Genomic DNA, 18,240 nt, shown 5'->3' with positions numbered 1-18,240 from the left:
AACTATGGTTTATATATATTTATATATATAATATATGTATGTATCACTCTGTAAATCTCGCGTTAGTTGGCCTCTCTACTGACCGCAAAATACAATTTATGCAGCTATTCATGAGTCCTTCATTACGATTCATAAAACATATAAAACCTAAAAAAGCCACCAAACTGATTATTCCAAACATCAATTGTTCTTAATAATTATAACATTGACCCAAAAAAAAATCTGAATGGGTTCGATAACAGAACAGGGTTTAAGAATAGTATTAATTTTCAAACCAGTGATATTTAAATGTTCTACTATTTCAACTATTAGTTTACTAATTAAAATAAAATAAGCATAATAGCAAGCTATGTTATTTGCAAAACAGCTGCAAGAAAAATCGACAGTCATTTTAAAAAACAAAAGAATTATAGGAAACAGTAAATTTATGAGAAAAAGTGAATGTTTGTTATGTCATCGGCATGTCGTGAATCCGACCAAAGTAACTGAAAATTCATCATTCAGCAAAAAAAAAGAATGAATGTATTACTTTCGAAGGATGGCATAGTACTTTTTAACTAGTTTTGACTTTTTAAGTAATGTGTTACATAAAAGACAATGTTAAGTAACTCTACCTTCTTCTTCTTCGAGCTCTTCCTCCTCCTCTTCTTCCGGTGGTGCTGGTGTGGTAGTTTTCGGCTTTGACTTGGCCTCCTTGGGATCCTCAATCAGTTTGTATCGATTGTCGTTTCTAACTTTCGATAAGATATTTAAAAATTCCGGAGGATTCGTACTCTTTGGATCAACAGTGGCGAAAGCTTCGGTGGTGGTGACGGCTCCTGGCTTGGGAGTTGTTGGGTCCGGTATGTATTTATAATTAGGGTTGTTTTTTAACAAAACCACGAAATCCAGTAGCCCCTGACCGTCTGGTGGAGGAGTAGCGGTAACTAACAAAGGACTAACTGTAGTTTGTTTAGGGGTGGGGTGGGTTGCGCCCTCGGCTCTTTCCAGATATATTCCCGGCATTACCTGAAAATATATTTAAGGGATAATTATGCGTTCTTTTGGATGCTCATTGAAACCATACAGGAACCTCAATCTCTTCTATTTCCTCTTCGACTTCCTCAGAGCTTTCTTCTTTAGGTTTACTGTGATACACAATTTTTCCAGTTTTCTCGTCGTAATGATAATTCGTCGGTCTATGAGGAACGTAATCGTCATCTTCTGGAGCTATGGTCGTTTGTTCTACATCAGCCGTTTGCCTTCCTGGAACGTTTTATGTCGTTAACAATCACCCTGTGGTAAAATAATAACCAATTACCTCGGCTTCTGGATACTTCGGAGTAAGACGGTCGTGAAGCATCTCGCGTTCTTCTTAGATGTCTGCGAGGAACGCTGCTGACTCTTCGGCGGATTTTTTTGCTGTTATTGCTGTTCATCTTATTCATGGTATTCATGTTATTCATGAGGTATTCAAAGTATGAGCGGGCACGTTCCTTCGATGGTGGCTTCATCCCGATCACGGGAAACAAATTAATATTTACTTCTGGTGGTACTTCATCGCTCGGTTCGGTTACCGGAGCGGGATTTTGGGATTTCGCGGGTTTCGTTTTCTCACGGGGCATCTTAACCTAATTTATGAGAATAATAACTAGTAATACCATTAAATATTAAAGAATTCTATAGTTTTTGTCAGTCTATTTCAAATTAGAGTAGTTAGGAAATGGGTAGTTAAGAATTGTCTTCTAGTATTTTTAATTATTCGATTTTTTTACGCCTTACAGTATGTTGTACTTTCATTAATACACCAGCAAGATGAGTGTAGAGTTTATAATTAACTTAATACTTAAATAAAAACTAAAAGTAACATGTATAAAATATATGGAATGGTTGGGCTCACACACATCAGAAAGTTGAATCTGATTTATTGTGCTTTGTTCGGTAGCATTAATGCTTACACATTGATTTAGTAACCACATTTCATGTTTTAAATTAATATAAGTTAGTTTAATTTCGATGCAGTTCTTTGCTAATGAGGTAGCGGAATGAGATTGAAATGGGGATGTAGTCGGCTTGATGTTTTAGTGCATCATCATATATGCATCCCATTTGTCCAAATATGTTTTATAATTGGCGAATAAACCATTCCTTTTGTACTTAGGACAATTCGAGAATATGTTCCGACCAACCAATAAAGTTTTTTTTTATTTTGAAACTGATCTGCACTGTTTTTGGCTTATATTACCATCGAGATGGATGCCGATATAATTAGCTGATTCTTGTCTCTTTGAAGATTCGGTCATCCCAGAAGTAATATAATAAGATATTTATTATTTCACCCCAACGCAAAATTGACATGGATATATTTCGAGCTGTTGAGTTGTATATTCCCAACTTCGGCTCATATGTAGTTCCCACCGACTGCCATTTTTTTTCTACAGCACTATGCTGGGATGTGTCTTTTGTCATGAATGTGTTTTTAGTAAATACTCCGAGCACTGATTTTTGTTATTGTTGGGATACGACCAGTATAATTCAGGTACAACTCTTGGCGAAACTGTGGCGAATGTTGAGAATGCTCATGACAATGTTCCGCGGTAAAAATGTGTTCATTTTGTAGATTTCTTCTAAATGACATACCCATTGTCAGAAATATGTAAATTAATTTTGACGGATTTATAATAGATGACGTAACAATTCATATATAGTATATCCTAATTTTTTATGTCTTAATTTTTCCATATCGTTTCTTGGAGTTCAAAAATTATATATTAAATAGAAAAATTTTTGTGATCGTTTGAGAATTTAAACGAATCAAACTATGAGGGTCACATTGTTACATGCACAATAACAGAGTATACGATGAAAGCAAGGAATTAATGAATCTAAAGCAATATAGCCACCAAGATAACTTTGTAGTATTCTTGGCGGCGACGTTGTGTCTCATGGTGTGTTATTATTGATATAAGAATTTAGCACGAGTAATTTCGATCTTAGTGACCAATCGCCTCTTGCACTACATCTAAAGTTTCAATTACAAACAACAATGGTTCTGAACTGGGCCTACTATTGAATACTCATTATAAAAGCTTTAGAGACTGGAAATACCATAATGATTATCGCAACAGTAAGTTGACCATCCCGCCGCTTTGACTACTACGCTACCAACAGTTAAGTCGAACAGGTGAATCGAAAGGTCCCCGGCCTGGCACATAGATGACGGTACTTATACCCATATTTTTGGTTAGCCCTAACCGTCAAAAGATGAGTGTATAAATTTGGCAGCTGTCGGATCATTAGTTTGTGAATTATAGCATTTTGAGTGAAGCGACTTTTGTTATTGTGAAAAAAATGGATAAAAAAGAATTTCGCGTGTTGGTAAAATATTGCTTTTTGAAGGGAAAAATACAGTTGAAGCAAAAACTTGGCTTGATGCCGAGTTTCCGGAGTTCAGGTAAATGAACCTTCAAGGATTGGTTTGCTAAATTTAGATATGGTGAAATGAGCACCGAAGACGGTGAACGCAGTGGACGCCCAAAAGAGGTTGTTACCGACGGAAACATTAAAAAAATCCACAAAATGATTTTTAATGACCGTAAATTAAAACTGAATGAAATAGCAGACACTTTAGAGATATCAACTGAACGTGGTGTACATCATATCATTCACCAATATTTGGATATAAGAAAGCTCTGCGTAAAGTGGGCGCAAGCTCACTTTTGACCAAAAACAACGACGAGTTGATGATTCGGAGAAGTGTTTGAAGGTGATCAAGCGTAATAAACCCGAGATTTTGCATCGATATGTGACACTGAATAAAACAGGGCTCCATCATTTGATTCCGAAGTCCAATCGATAGTCATGCGAGTGCTCAAAATCCAATCAGCTCCAAAGCGTGGGAAAACGCAACAGACTGCTGGCAAGGTTATGGCGTCTCTATTTTGGGATGCGCATGGAATAATTTTCACTGAATACCTTGCAAAAGGGAGGACCATTAACAGCGACTATTAAATAGCGTTATTGGGCCGTTTGAAGGACGAAATCGCCGAAAAACAGCCGTATTTGAAGAAAAAGAAAGTACTGATTCACCAAAACAATGCACCATGTCACAAGTCAGTGAAAACGATGGCAAAAATCAATTGGGCTTCAAATTGCTTCCTCATCCATCGTATTCCACAGATCTGACTCCCAGCGACTATTTTCTATTCTCAGATCTCAAAATAATGCTCGCTGGGAAGAAATTTTCGTCGAATGTAGAGGTGATCGCTGAAACTAAGGCCTATTTTGAAGCAAATGAAAAATCGTACTGCAAAAATGGTATCGAAAAGTTGGAGGGTCGCTAATATCAGTCTATCATCCTTGAAGGAAATTATGTTGAACAAAAAAAAGAAACTAATTTTACCAAAAAACTGGGTTTTACCATGGTAGGCCGGGGACTTTTCGATTGACCTGTTACTTTTACAGGAACGTGAAGAAATTTGAAATGATATATGGATTTTCCTCAGATAATATGTTACTAATATCTGTAAGGATATAAGCGATATATCATATCAAAGTGTTGACTCAATTTTTACTTCAGTAACACTTTGGACCACTTAAATGCAAACATTTGTAAATAACTCACACTTTATAAAACATCCAACATAATTTTCATTCAATATGAGACAATTGTTGAAACAGTTTAAAAACGCCATTATGAAAGTCATTGAAATAAACCATGATAAGAAATAAAGAATTGTCTAAATATCCAGATTCCAATATCTTCAATATTATTCGCAGGATTTACCTCCTTCTGGTTTTTGATCCTTATCGTTACATTTTAATTTTCTGTAGAAGAGTATTTTGTAGAAAAAAAAAAGAATAGCACTGATTGTATTTATAAATTGGTGTAAAATTCAAATAAATAGAAAGGAAATTTTATTATAAACAAAGTCACTTTTACAACTAAAAATCAGTTTATCCAATACCATTTACACACTTTTCATTAATTTATGTAATTTCCCATAAATTATTGAACACCCTCCATATACTAAGAGCCGAAAATCTTTTATCGAGCTTTTTTATCAAAGAATAAAATATAAATATTTAGCATATTAAATGAACCGATACTCTTTCCGTGGATTAACGTTTTGTTCCAATGAATTTTCTCTATCGCGTTTCTTTGAATTCAAAAAAGTTATTCCAGAAAATTAATTATACCGTAGCATTTTAGTCACGTGAGAAATTTTCTGACACGTGCGGTGCATATTTATGTTTGCCGATAATAATAAAAATGAGAAATATGACTAACATGTCGCTTTAGTTTACCACTGGTTCATTAATTTATTTACGTATCTCTAATCGTGATGGTATTTCATAGAAATATGTCATTTAATTTATGTGATCTGAGATTTTATATAGCTATATTACAACTAGTTATTCACTATAATTAAACAGTAATTAATTAATTAGTAATTTTTCCTTCATATTGTTTTTAATACCTAGATCTAAGACCTAATTTTAATTAAGATGTGATGAACTTAAAACATGGCTCAGTTTTCACATATAACTATATTATTTCGAAGGGGTTCTGTCTCTTCAACCCCCTGGTAAGTTTATGGTTGTGAGTTAGTTGTGCAGAACTCGTGCAATCCCACAAGTGCACACCGTAAGTCCAACCTGGCGTCAAGATTTGCTTAAAACAAAAGTTTGTCGTGGATTGTTTATTCGGATAGTCAGCCAAGCACCTACTATATATTTCAGGCAAGAGTTTTTTTTCATGCTCAAGTGAAGGTTTTCCCATAACTTTAGAGCACTAACCAACGATATTTGTACAGTTTTGACTGATAATCTTTTGTCATTTTTAAGTTCGTCACAGAATAAATGAGATTTCTGAGAAAAAAACTGAACCAAAGGTCTTTTGAAGGGAGATTTACACCATTAAGACAGTTTTGCACAGACCGGAATATATTCTAATCCCGCAGGGAACGGTATAGGCTTTACGGAGAAAGCATGCCAACAAAATGAATCTCGTCAGCCCATATTTGTAAAATTTCGATGAGTCACTAAATATATATGTAGCCTAGTGTTCTTGAGATAGGCAGAATTTTGGCTTGGGAATATCCATAATCTTTGGGGAATAACATGTTTCATAAATCTGTGCTCAGTAGCGATGTCATGCTATACTGGATTTTGATCAACATGGGCTTGAAATTCATTGAGATAGCATTGATTGCGAACGCTACTGCGGTAAAGTGTTTCACCTTACAAACGCCGTAGGTGAATACTTATTTGCAAACATAAAATTTGAGATGTTCTTAAGGCTGTTACAGTCGTTTTCGAATGTAACGGTCATAATCAAAAAAGCTTCTATCTTTAACCTTACTGGTGAAATTTTAATGAAGTGAAGTTTGTTACAAACAAAATGCAACAAAGTTTTACAAATATGTTAGTTGTAAGAAATGAAAAGAGCTTAACATCAAAATTAAGCAAATGTATTGGTTACTTGGAAGAAGTTCCTAGTCATCTACATATTGCTCTTATATGAGAAAATCTTGAAACCCGTTTGGACTTCATCATGGTCATTCAATTCTAGGGTTGTGTTAAATAAAAGGCAGCATTTTCGGAACACCTTGGTACAGTTCAAATAGTCTCGGGACTTTCAAAATAGTTAATTTAGAGCCATAGCCAAATTGCCAGTTAAGAAAAATATTTAGTCAATCATGTAAACGTCGAGGCTCGCCACCTCTTGGAGTACTGTACGGGTTATCCTACATGTTAACAGTTATGTGAATTACTAAATCGAATTAATTATTAAAAACTTTTAAATAAAAAATGATTTAAAATTGTTTTATGGGCAATATCGAGAGACGCGATGTATTGATCCATTACCGGCTAACAATGTTCATCTTTAACATCGATTTTTTCGAAAAAAAAACGACCGAGCTAATTCGGACTCTGGCACTCCTTTAAGCACACATCATCATAAGCACCAGATGTTTTTCGAAGAGCCAGAGAATATGACGAAAATTCAGTTTTTCATATAATAATTATTACTAAAGATTAGAAAAAAATGTATTTCCGCCAAACTTATTTCGATGAATTTTCAATGTTTGGGGAATAACTTTCTGTATAAAGTTAGCTAATGAAAAATAAATAATAATAAAAGTAGTTTGGTTATTAAATCATTTCGTATAAATGTAGTTTTACTATTTTTCTTACCCTCTCAGTAACGTCGTTACTATTCTGTGCTTCCATATCACCGAGTACTATGGTTTTGTATTGCCAACTTTCCGGAGGCACTAGACCTATAACTTGTTCAGTGTCTTCTAAATAGTCAATAACATAGGGTTTATGGTTACTAGGCGCACTCTCTTGAGTAGCAATGGTAGTTCGTAAGGTGGTTGTTGTAGTAGTGGGTCTTCTTCTTCGGTACTTTGGAGTTTTTTTGGTTGTCACCTCCTCATCCGTGTTGGATTTTCGATTTTTGGTAACTTGACGGTGCCGTTTTTCCACATAAGATTCTTGATACGTATTACGTTCCGGTTCGTGGTTTGCTGCTATTTCTTCTTCATCCACATTATTCTACAAAAAAACCTATAATCCCTTTTTCTATAATTATAAATATACTCACGTTATAGTTGGAGCTATCACTTTGGAACTTTTTAACTCTAACACTGGATGATTTTTTAATTTGTGGCACCGTGTCATATTCTTCTATACTACCACCATTTAGTATTTCAAATTCAGGATAACGTGATGGCGATTCTATTGGAATTATATCTGTATGAGTCGAATTTTTAATATTGTTGATTACATCAGCGAACACATTCAATTGTTCGTTGGGTTTAATCTCGTCTTTATAAAATACTTCACTTATAACCTACAAATAAAATTATAACCATAAATTGTAAAAATATATATTTTTAATACAAGTATGCAAGTGTAAGTGTCATGTATTTTAAAACTCAATGATGTAACTAGTGAGATAGCTTTGGTATATTTTCTAATAAAAAACGTAATCAAAAAAGACAACGAAACAGAGACAGAACAGTGGTTTAATTAATTTCAATTTGGTAAGTGATAAAAATAATTTTATGCTTAGCATTATTTTGAATCTACAAAAAAAGGAATGGAATGATCATCCCAATATCGTATTTTAATATCTGGAAACTAGCAATGTTATAATATAGTAATTGTTTGTAATTGGTTTATTTCTGTTTTATTTGAATGTATGCTTAGGAATACTTTTTGTTTTTGGCAACCGCATCATAAATGAGACGGAGATAATCATATTACTTCACGTACTGACTTTGGGAATGAAAATGAAATTTATATGTGATCGAATTTCTACCACAGGATGATCACGATACAGACTACACGTGTTTCTTAAATGCACTGTCGTTTGAGGTGTAGGTTCAATATATATTGCCAGTTTTTTTAAGTAAGTAAAATAGATTTAATTTACACGTTTCACTACTTATATAGTTCAAAGTATGTATTCACAATATAGTGAATTGTTGAAGCAGTAGGTATATGAAGTCTGGTCATTTTTCTACTTTATAAAGGAATTTATTGAAAGGTGAGGATTATTTGCATCATGTTCCTATATTTCTCGTAACATAGCGATATTGTGTAAAAAAAAGAATAGTGTGTGTCATTTAAGCAATGCTGCATCGATCTACACACGTAGTCAGGCAATATATCTAATGACTATACAGAAAATTTTACAACATATAGCTGAGGGTTGTCATACAAGAAGATGACTTTGTAATTCATACTGCCTATTACTGGCCATTTTTTTCAACAATGCTTTGTTAAACTTCTGAAGTTTGGGAGCTGTCTGACTGAAAGTTCATTGAGTGTTTAAGCTGGACTTTCGTCAAATATGTCTTGCAATTTTCCAGGTCGTTGTTTATAATTGGTATCTAAATCATCATAGGTATCACGTAACATATTCACCCACAGATATCTCTACTGACAACAAGCAAGCATATAATGGTATAATCTAACTAGTACCTTGGATATAAAATAAGCTCATAACTAATATGGCTAAAAGCATTATTATAAAGAAGTTATGTAAGTATTATGTAAGTAATATATTTGGTTTCTGACTAATATCATACTATATTTTATTAAAATTAAAGTTTAAAAGTTTAACTCTCTATTACAATTTCGAAATAAAAATTCACGTCAAATATTCCGACCAGAAAAAAGTTTATAAAGGAAATATTTAATGCATTTTTTTAGAGACATTGCTGCGTGATAAATGAATCTCAGAAATAGCATGTAGATATATTGGTTTTCAACCGCAATTTAATTTTCGCGCGCAATTTAGAGAACGAAACTATTATGCAACAAAAAACTTTAAAGTGGTTTTACATCATTCCATTGCTCGACTGCATATTGCAAAACCTGTGGAAACTTACTTGCGTATAAATGGAAATTTCTACCCCCTCCACCGTAAGAGTAATGCAATAATATTTTAATGAAGGACATATATATTTAAGCGTTAGTCATTTATTAATTAGTAGTAGTCGAGTGAGTTTTTTGAGTGAATACAAAACTCAAAAATATTTACTAGTATATTTTTAATTATATATATCATTAATTTAAACATTATTTTTGGATATTTTTGTTTCAGATTGAAAACATAGGAATCTACCTAATAATAAGATATACGGATTGATTATGGTGATTCTCTATGACTTAGAGAAAAGGGAATGTGTGAAAGATCTGGTGGAACATCTAAAAAGAAACTCTAGGGAAAGTTAATTTTGTTTTTGTGTCAAATGCCTTTTTAGAGACTCATTAAATTTTTTAAAGCGTAAACCGTGGGCTCTGCAATATATGACACACTTCGGATATTTTTTCTGTGAGTATTTATACTGGACTTCTTTATATAAATTATTTAGCTAATAAGGCGTTTAATTACGGAGAAAATCTTTTCTTAGTAGTAAGTAGCAACGTTTTTATTATTTTATATCATACTGAAGTATTGTTACAATTAGTTAACTCTGACGAAAAATAATTGACAAATTAAAAATATCATGCAAGAAATTAAGTATATTTTCGATAGTATCTGCGACTGCAATCATACTTTAGTTGGCCATTGTTAATGAGTAAAATTCGAATTATTAATAAATATATATTCGCTTTATTTAAAGTTATATTTAACACTTTTGTTTAAACCCTTTAATTTGTGAAACAAGCACATAGTGATGAATATGACACATATCAGCTAACTAGGAGTAATGTTGATGTTTATAGCAAATGAACATTTTAATATGAAAGAACATTTTAATATGAAATTCCTAGATCAGCAGTTGATGACAATTAGTTAACGAATCGGTCGATTTAAGACAATGAGGCTTTAACATAAAATAAATAACATAAATAACATAATATAAATCCTTGTTCTTCATTAAAAAAGTAGTTTTTGTGTGGAAGCTGTGTTGAATGTAACATCTAGACGTATAGGGATTTTCTTTATATCAGAATAAGATTAACACTTTAATTAAAATCCTTCATAAATCATAAATTATATGTCATTAAGGCGGAAGTCATTAAAAATAGAAGTGGCGCATCAACTTCCGTTACGACAATGTAAGTTAATGACGATGACAATGACACTTTTGACTGGTCTAGATATCGAATTGGTACTAGTTTCAAATGTTGTATTGTCCTAATTTAGCGCCCAATGACTTTTTTATTCCCGCACATTAACGATTTTCACTACTTAAAGAAACGGCTCAAAATATGTTTCAAATAATGTTGGAAATCTGTTCCATGGAAAAATGCATTAATTTTCACGGAATATACTTTGAAAAGCAATAAATGAAATTCCGATCATCCATTTTTTAATATTAAACCATAAATATAATAGTAATCTTGTATTTCAGGTTTAAAAGTGATGTATATGTAATTCGTTCAAATATTTAAACCATTTGCTGTTATACTTAAATGTTGGCTGTTATATTTTAAATAATATTGACTTGACACCCATATTTTCTTAATGTTAGAATACCAATAGATTTTTTAATTATTAGATTAACTAAATAAAATAAATTTACTTACACAATTCAACAGCTATTACGTTGTTCAATCTAAGGATGCCGATTTGATATATATTGATAGTTTGTATAAACTTTTTAATGAACATACCGATATTAAAACCTAGGGAATCGAACTTTTTTGAAATTTTTCCATTTGGTCAAAAACCCTTTTTTCGATGGAAATTAGGCGAAACATCGATATTAAAACATAAAGCTTTTGAAACAGAGTATCGAACTTTTTTTTTGGAATTTCTCCACTCTCCACAAATTCTTTTGTTATTTCGTGAAAAACAAGGGTTGGAATGAAGAAATATCGATATTGTTGAAAAATATCGGTAGAATTTTCAGGGTTCTTCAATATTTTTTTATTCCTCAAAAATGGATAGTTTTTTGAAAATATTGAAGCCGATAATCAATATTTCTCTTCGCAGCCGACATCCGTAGTTCAATCAGCATAAGAAATCATTTTAGCTTATCAATTTTCCACCTTACATTTTCAATAACTCTAAAATATTAAATTATTTATCAGTACAAAATATTTATAGTAATTTTTTATAAAAATATATAACAACATATAATTTAATGTGTTGAAAGTTACTAGAAAATGTACGTAATATACGGTCATAGGACTAGAGCTAAAACAAAGATTGAAAAATGATCATTTCTAGAACACTTTCGAACTCCTAGACCAGTCGGCCGAGAGTTTGTGTTAAATGACGCGACACTTTGAATGACAAAGTTTTAGCCATTTATTCATTTAATTAATTACTAGAAAACAAATTAGTTTAGAGAAATATATGACTAAGAAATATTTTTTAGAAATATTTTATGTATATAAATATGTTTATATATATATATATATATACATATATATATATATATATATATATATATATATATTGTTGAAAAATGTCGGTAGATTTTCGGTAGAATGTTGTGAAAGTTACTAGAAAATTTACGTACTATACGGTCATAAGACTGGAGCTAAAATAAAGTTTGAAAAATGATCATTTCTAGAACTCTTAGACCAGCCGGCCGAGCGTTTGTGTTAAATGAGGCGACACTTTGAATGACAAAGTTTTAGCTATTTATTCATTTAATTAATTACTAGAAAACAAATTTGTTTAGAGAAATATATGACTAAGAAATATTTTTTAAAAATATTTTATGTATATAAATATGTTTATATATATATATATATATATATATATATATATATATATATATATATATATATATATATATATATAATGCGTTTGTGTTAAATGAGGCGACACTTTGAAGGAGAAAGCCATTTATTCATTTAATTAATATACATAACAAGTCAATTGAAAAGTCCCCAGCCTAAAACACATTTTTTTGGAAAAGTTATTCTTTTTTATTCAACATAATCCCCTTCAAGGGTGACATACTGATTATAGCGACCCTCCAACTTTTCGATGCCATTTTTGTATATATACGATTTGTTCTTTGCATCAAAATTGATCTCAGTTTCGGTGAAATTTTTTTCCCAGCGAGCAGTCTTTTGAGATCTGAGAACAGGAAATAGTCGCTGGGGGGCAGATCTGGAGAATACGGTGGATGAGAAAGCAATTCGAAGTCCAATTCATGGATTTTTGCCATCGTTTTCACCAACTTGTGACACGGGGTATTGTCTTGGTGAAGCAGCACTTTCTTTTTCTTCAAATGCAGCTGTTTTTCGGCGATTTCGTCTTTCAAACGGTACCATAACGCTATGTAATAGTCGATGTTGATGTTCCTTCCTTTTTAAAGGTAGTTAATGTAAATTATCCATATGCATCCTAAATTACAGACGCCATAAACTTGCCAGCAGACTGTTGCGTTTTCCCACGCTCCGGAGCGGGTTCATCGTATCCAGTTCACTCGGATGACTTCGGAGTGTCGATTGGACTTCGGAGTGAAATGGTGGAACCATTTTTCATCCATTGTCATATATCGACGCAAAAACTCGAGTTTATAACGCTTATTACACTTTTCACAGAGCTTTCTCATATCCAAATATTAGTGAATGATACGATGCTTACGTTCAGTTGATATATCTAGAATGCCTACTATTTCATTCAATTTCAATTTACAGTCACTCGAAATCACTTTGTGGATTTTTCCACTCGAAACTCCTTTTTATCCTTTTTTTCAACAGTGGCTTCAGTCAAAATGCTATAATTCACAAACTAATGATCCGACAGCTGTCAAATTTATACACGCATCTTTTGAGGTTTAGGGCTAACTAAAAAACATATGGATTTAAATCTATTAGCGCTATCTATGTGTCAGGCCGGGGACTGTCCAGTTGACTTGTTATAGCTAATTAGAAGTTAAAAATATAAAAATATTAAGCACATATATTAACAGCATCCGATAGAGATGCCTAGTAACGGTAGCAATCATGATATTTGGTGCATGATTTAATATACACACAGTTAAAAAATATATTTCATAGAAAATAGATAACACTTAACTAATCTTATCTTAAAAATATTGGTTACAGTGTTCTATGACTTTGCTCTATTTCTCAGGTAAAATACAAATAGGAACGTGATGTGCTACATTGACCAGGCCGAATGGTAAGACCAAATCTGGGTCCGATAAAACTTCCCATTCTCAGTTTAAGAGGGTTTTCCATTCGGAATTGGATAAAATTTCGTGCAGGTTAAGCCATCTATAGTATTATAAACTTTCTTGGTGGTTATGTTGCCAACCAACAATCATCTAATTCTCTCAAAGCTCAGAAAATAGACCACAAAATACTTCTATTTAAATATCATTTTCAGTTAAAAAAAAATTAAAAATTCCCTCATACGCCTATCTCATCGCTTGTTTTATAAACTGAACGATATTGCAAAGAACTAACCGATCATAGCAATTAAATTATTATTATTAAATATTTTTATTTAAATTAAAAGAGTTCTAGGCCTAGACTCGTTAATTCTAACAAGGATAATTACATTAATTAAGAATTATAAAAACCGTTTTTCCCATTTTTATGAAAAATAAAAAAGAAAGTAATTACAAGAGGAAGACAAAGCAAATTACATTTGAATTCTTTTCTCGTTGCTTGTTATTGTATTACCTTAAAAAATTGGGTAAAAAATATTTTGAAATAAAATAAATTCACGTCTAATTTCCTAAAGGCTATTTTTTATAAAAAAAGTGGAAAATTGTATAACAAAATTTACATTGCGGTGATCTAGTAACCTAATTTCTCAAACAAAATTTCGGAAAGTTATAAGGCAACGTATTATTTGTTAATTGTATCTTAATACAGATATCTCTCGATATATTTTAGGGCAGTGTATGGCCAAATATTTTTTATCTACCTGTTACACAAAATATATTGTTAATTTATCAATTTATCTATATTGAATCAATTTTTTCATTTTCAAGTTATTAATAAAATAATATGTTCTCTACTAACATATATAAAAACAAACAGAACTATGTTATATTCATTTATAAAGAGTTTCCATTAATATTTTCAATATTTTCGTACTGTTTTGATGAATATTGTCAATCTAACATTAAAACACATTGTAGTGCAAGAAAGCTTGTTTTAATAGCAAGGTTTGTTCTTTGAATTATTCTATAAGTCACCAAAGAGTTATAGATGAAAAAATTACATAGAGTAAATAGATATTTTACTTTAGAAGTAGTCTTAAATTTCATTGATCAATAAAACGTCACATAGTTAAAAGCCTACTAAAGCCTTTCAGAAGAAAATATTTCCTTTACAGTTGGCTCTAATGAAAATTTAAACTAAACAATCATATTTCTCGAATGGCGATCAAAATACCATCTAGTTTCTGTATGCTGCCAAACTTTTCTCCAGATACGCTTATTGCTTGTCTCTATATTACTCTATGATTATGTAATAGGTTTAATGTACGTGAAAATATTAAATATTTTTATGAATAAAACTATTTTAGTCAGACATTGACTGACGATTTAATCTCCAAAATGTCTGATGTCACTTGCAGTGTTATCCAGACATTCTCCACAATGAAATCGAGATATAATTCAAACATTGAGACACATTCACATTTATAATATGTGTCCCCAGTAAATGACACATTAATTGATATTAAAATTTATTTTGTGAAAATAAACAATAACTATTTTTGATTAAAATAAACAAGAATAATGCCACTGCTATTTTCTTATTAACTTATTGGATTTAAAATATATCTTTTAAGTATATATTCTAAAATATTCATATGGAAGTATTTATCTTTTTTGATAATTTACATGCATAGAGTATATATAGATGTTTTACTTAAGTAAGCGAAATTGAGGAAATGTTTTGCGTGGTCCAATCAATGAGACTACATTTTTTATTGGTTCATTTGAATTTCCTTACAGAAGCATTTTATTGGTCAATTTTTATAACCCGATTGTTTGTTTCTATGGTTTGTTTAGGACGCCATTTTCGTGTGTCTGACATTGAGTATGATCAGCATTTTTTTGCCTTAACTGTAATTACTATTATTTGATTACAATGTTTCTTCACTCTTAAAAGTGTTGTGTATCCAGTATATGGGTGGAAATAAAAAAACCAGATGTCGTTTTCCTAGGAAGAAACAATCCAAGTTAGCTATATTAAGGATGTGTATGTGATTTAGCATTGCTTTTACGTATAGTATGTATTTTAAGTATTAGTTACCCTTTAAAAAGTTGCTTGTAAAGTGCCATCAAATAAAAACTGAATTATTTTTAAGGGGTTCATTTTCTTGAAACAAATGTATATTGGTCAAGATACTTTTCAACAAAGATGTTAAACAAATACAACAAAAAAAATTAAAGTAATACACTTCTAAATCAACAAGATGAGCTTGATTTTATAGACAAAACATTATCATGCTTGTTTTATTATATTGTTTATAGATCCTTAAAATGTCTCTTTAACTCCTCGATTTTACCATAATAAGAGCACAGTAGTAATTTTGATATATATCGTACATTTTAATTTTTTGTTGCTGTTCTTCAAGGTATTACTTTTAGTATGTTTTCTCCATTCTGACCAATATCATACAATTTAACGGTTTTAATGCTCCGTTCCACAATTTTCACAATAACATTGTAAAAATAATTAAAACCTGTCTCATTACATTTTTGTGTTGGATAAGTAAGTAAAATATAAACAGGCACAGACGTGTTGCTCTGCTTTCAGAGTGAGGGAACAAAAAGATAGAAAAATTAATACATCTCATTAAAATCATTTAAAAGGGGAAAAAGCGCTATAGACAATTTTGATTATATTTACCAGGAGATATCTTATGTATTCAATTAGATTGCAGCCTTTCTTATATTTACATTTAAATATTTTTAATTTATATATTTATATTTCAATATTTTTTATTTACGTGCATTATATACTTATATTTTAGCTTTATGATAGTTTATAATATCTGTCTTGATATAGAATTTTATTTGAATAAATTATTTTGAAAAATTACATTTGGGTTTTATTTCAAATTTAATTGGTCAGTAGATTGTGACGTCAGGGGTTGGTCACGTGATGGGTATCAAGTCCTCGACCAATGAAATGCTTTCTAATTAAAATATCTTCTTTACAGGGGCGTATAATGGTAATTTAAACTAACCAATGAAATTCAGCGAAATGACGTCCTCAGCGCCTTTCTGCTGAGAACACGCAAAACAATTCTGAAATTATTTGTATTGAGTTAACACTCTATATATTACTCTATGTTTACATATTAATGATTGACAGATGACAGGTGACATGGTGGTTGAAGAATATTAGTGAATGAATGATGATGAGTGAGGAAGTAGTAATAAGCCTGTGTTAGTAGAATGTTGTTTATTGTTGTTTTAAAGACATATAAGGATAGATAGATAATGATGGATGATTAACAATATTAAGAACTAACCTTATACTTAGGTAGTACTGTAGTAGGGTCAGAATCGATCAGCGAGAATGGTGTAGTAGTCAAAAATTTGTTAATATCGAATATTTGGTACATCGGCCTCTTTGGTCTCTTTCTAAGTCTCCTTAAGGCTTGAGGTTCGTTTATAGTTTCACCATCTTCAGAGGAGTCATCCGATTTAGTTTCTTGGTCCAAATCCAAGCTTTTTGATTGTCTGTTTCCATTAGAGTGTTGTTCTGTAGAAGTTGGGATTATTTCTAAAAAAAAAATTAAATATTATTGGGGCCACCACTGAGTTATAAATTCCATATATTGGGCATAAAATTAATTTTACTACATAATATAAAAGGGATTATATGGACTTTAGGAAATTCAATGAGGAATTAGATGATGCTTTTGATGTAATGGATAGAGTTGTATCTGATCTAAGACAAACACTATGCTAAAGGCTATTTCAGAAATCAAATCCAAGACCTCTTCTGAAGACGGAGCGAAGATGTAATAAGAATGTAATATATTGAAAAAATATTAGTTAAAAGGGACGCAATTAACACGGAAATAACTATTATACGATGGGAAATCTAATATAAATGGTAATTTTACTATTTAGCTTAGTAACATGCGTAATTCCGATCTAGAGGATTTTTTGCTCGAGTGTCCTATGGTTTATGGAGAGGGTAGGAAACCGGCGTGGGTAGCAGCTGTATTTGGATCTGTCCCATAGAGTATATGTAGAGTTTTGCGTGGTCCGTTCAATGCTGGCTCTGATACCACCTTATTGTTTGGTTCTGTTTAATTATATGTTCCATAATTTTCACAATAGCATTGCAAAAATAATTATATCTTGTCTCAATACAATTTTGTGCTGAACAACAACACAACAACACATTTAATTATTTTTTATTTATATATTAATATTTCATTATTTTTTTATTTATTTACATTATATATTTATTATATACCTATATTTTAGCTTTTTGATATTGTATAATATTTGCATTTATATAGAATTATATATTAATAAATGGCTAGGAAACATTATATTTTGGTTTGTGGCTTGTCAGCTGTGATTGTTTTCACTCTGAGGCAACACATTTGAAAGAAATGAAGAAATAGAGGAGTATGTGCGCATTTGCCTGACAACTCACCCTCAAACTATTTATGAAAAAGGAATATTTAAGTTTCCAAATCGGTGGCAGAAGTTTATAAAGCACGGATGCGACTACATTGAAAATGTTAAATGTTTAGTTGTATTATTATTACACGTTTATATTTGATTTCCCTTCGTAATGATAAAATGCCCTTTACCAGAAAGTCTACATATT

General features: G+C 31.4%; 2 protein-coding genes across 4 annotated transcripts in view; both read right to left on the bottom strand.

Annotated features, from left to right (window-relative positions):
* LOC143195091 (synaptotagmin-15) overlaps window positions 1-18,240 on the bottom strand; it is a 345,027-nt gene that overhangs the window by 183,810 nt on the left and 142,977 nt on the right. The window lies entirely within an intron of this gene.
* The window catches only part of LOC143195049 (uncharacterized), an 87,160-nt gene that overhangs the window by 7,728 nt on the left and 61,192 nt on the right, over window positions 1-18,240 (bottom strand). For both annotated transcript variants that reach the window (XM_076401904.1, XM_076401912.1), the window contains exons 10-15: window positions 16,919-17,172; window positions 7,592-7,840; window positions 7,180-7,542; window positions 1,301-1,610; window positions 1,067-1,245; window positions 615-1,008 (exon numbers count right to left, since the gene is read on the bottom strand). In XM_076401904.1, coding sequence (XP_076258019.1) covers window positions 615-1,008; window positions 1,067-1,245; window positions 1,301-1,610; window positions 7,180-7,542; window positions 7,592-7,840; window positions 16,919-17,172 — 1,749 coding nt within the window. The remainder of the gene's footprint in view (window positions 1-614; window positions 1,009-1,066; window positions 1,246-1,300; window positions 1,611-7,179; window positions 7,543-7,591; window positions 7,841-16,918; window positions 17,173-18,240) is intronic.

The sequence above is a fragment of the Rhynchophorus ferrugineus genome, unplaced genomic scaffold (genome assembly GCF_030347505.1).
Source record: "Rhynchophorus ferrugineus isolate W39M unplaced genomic scaffold, kcgeb_rfMv2 rfM1, whole genome shotgun sequence".
In the NCBI taxonomy this organism is placed as follows: Eukaryota; Metazoa; Arthropoda; class Insecta; order Coleoptera; family Curculionidae; genus Rhynchophorus; species Rhynchophorus ferrugineus.
The sequence above is the reverse complement of the archived record's forward strand: the minus strand, read 5'-3'. Positions and strand labels throughout refer to the sequence as shown.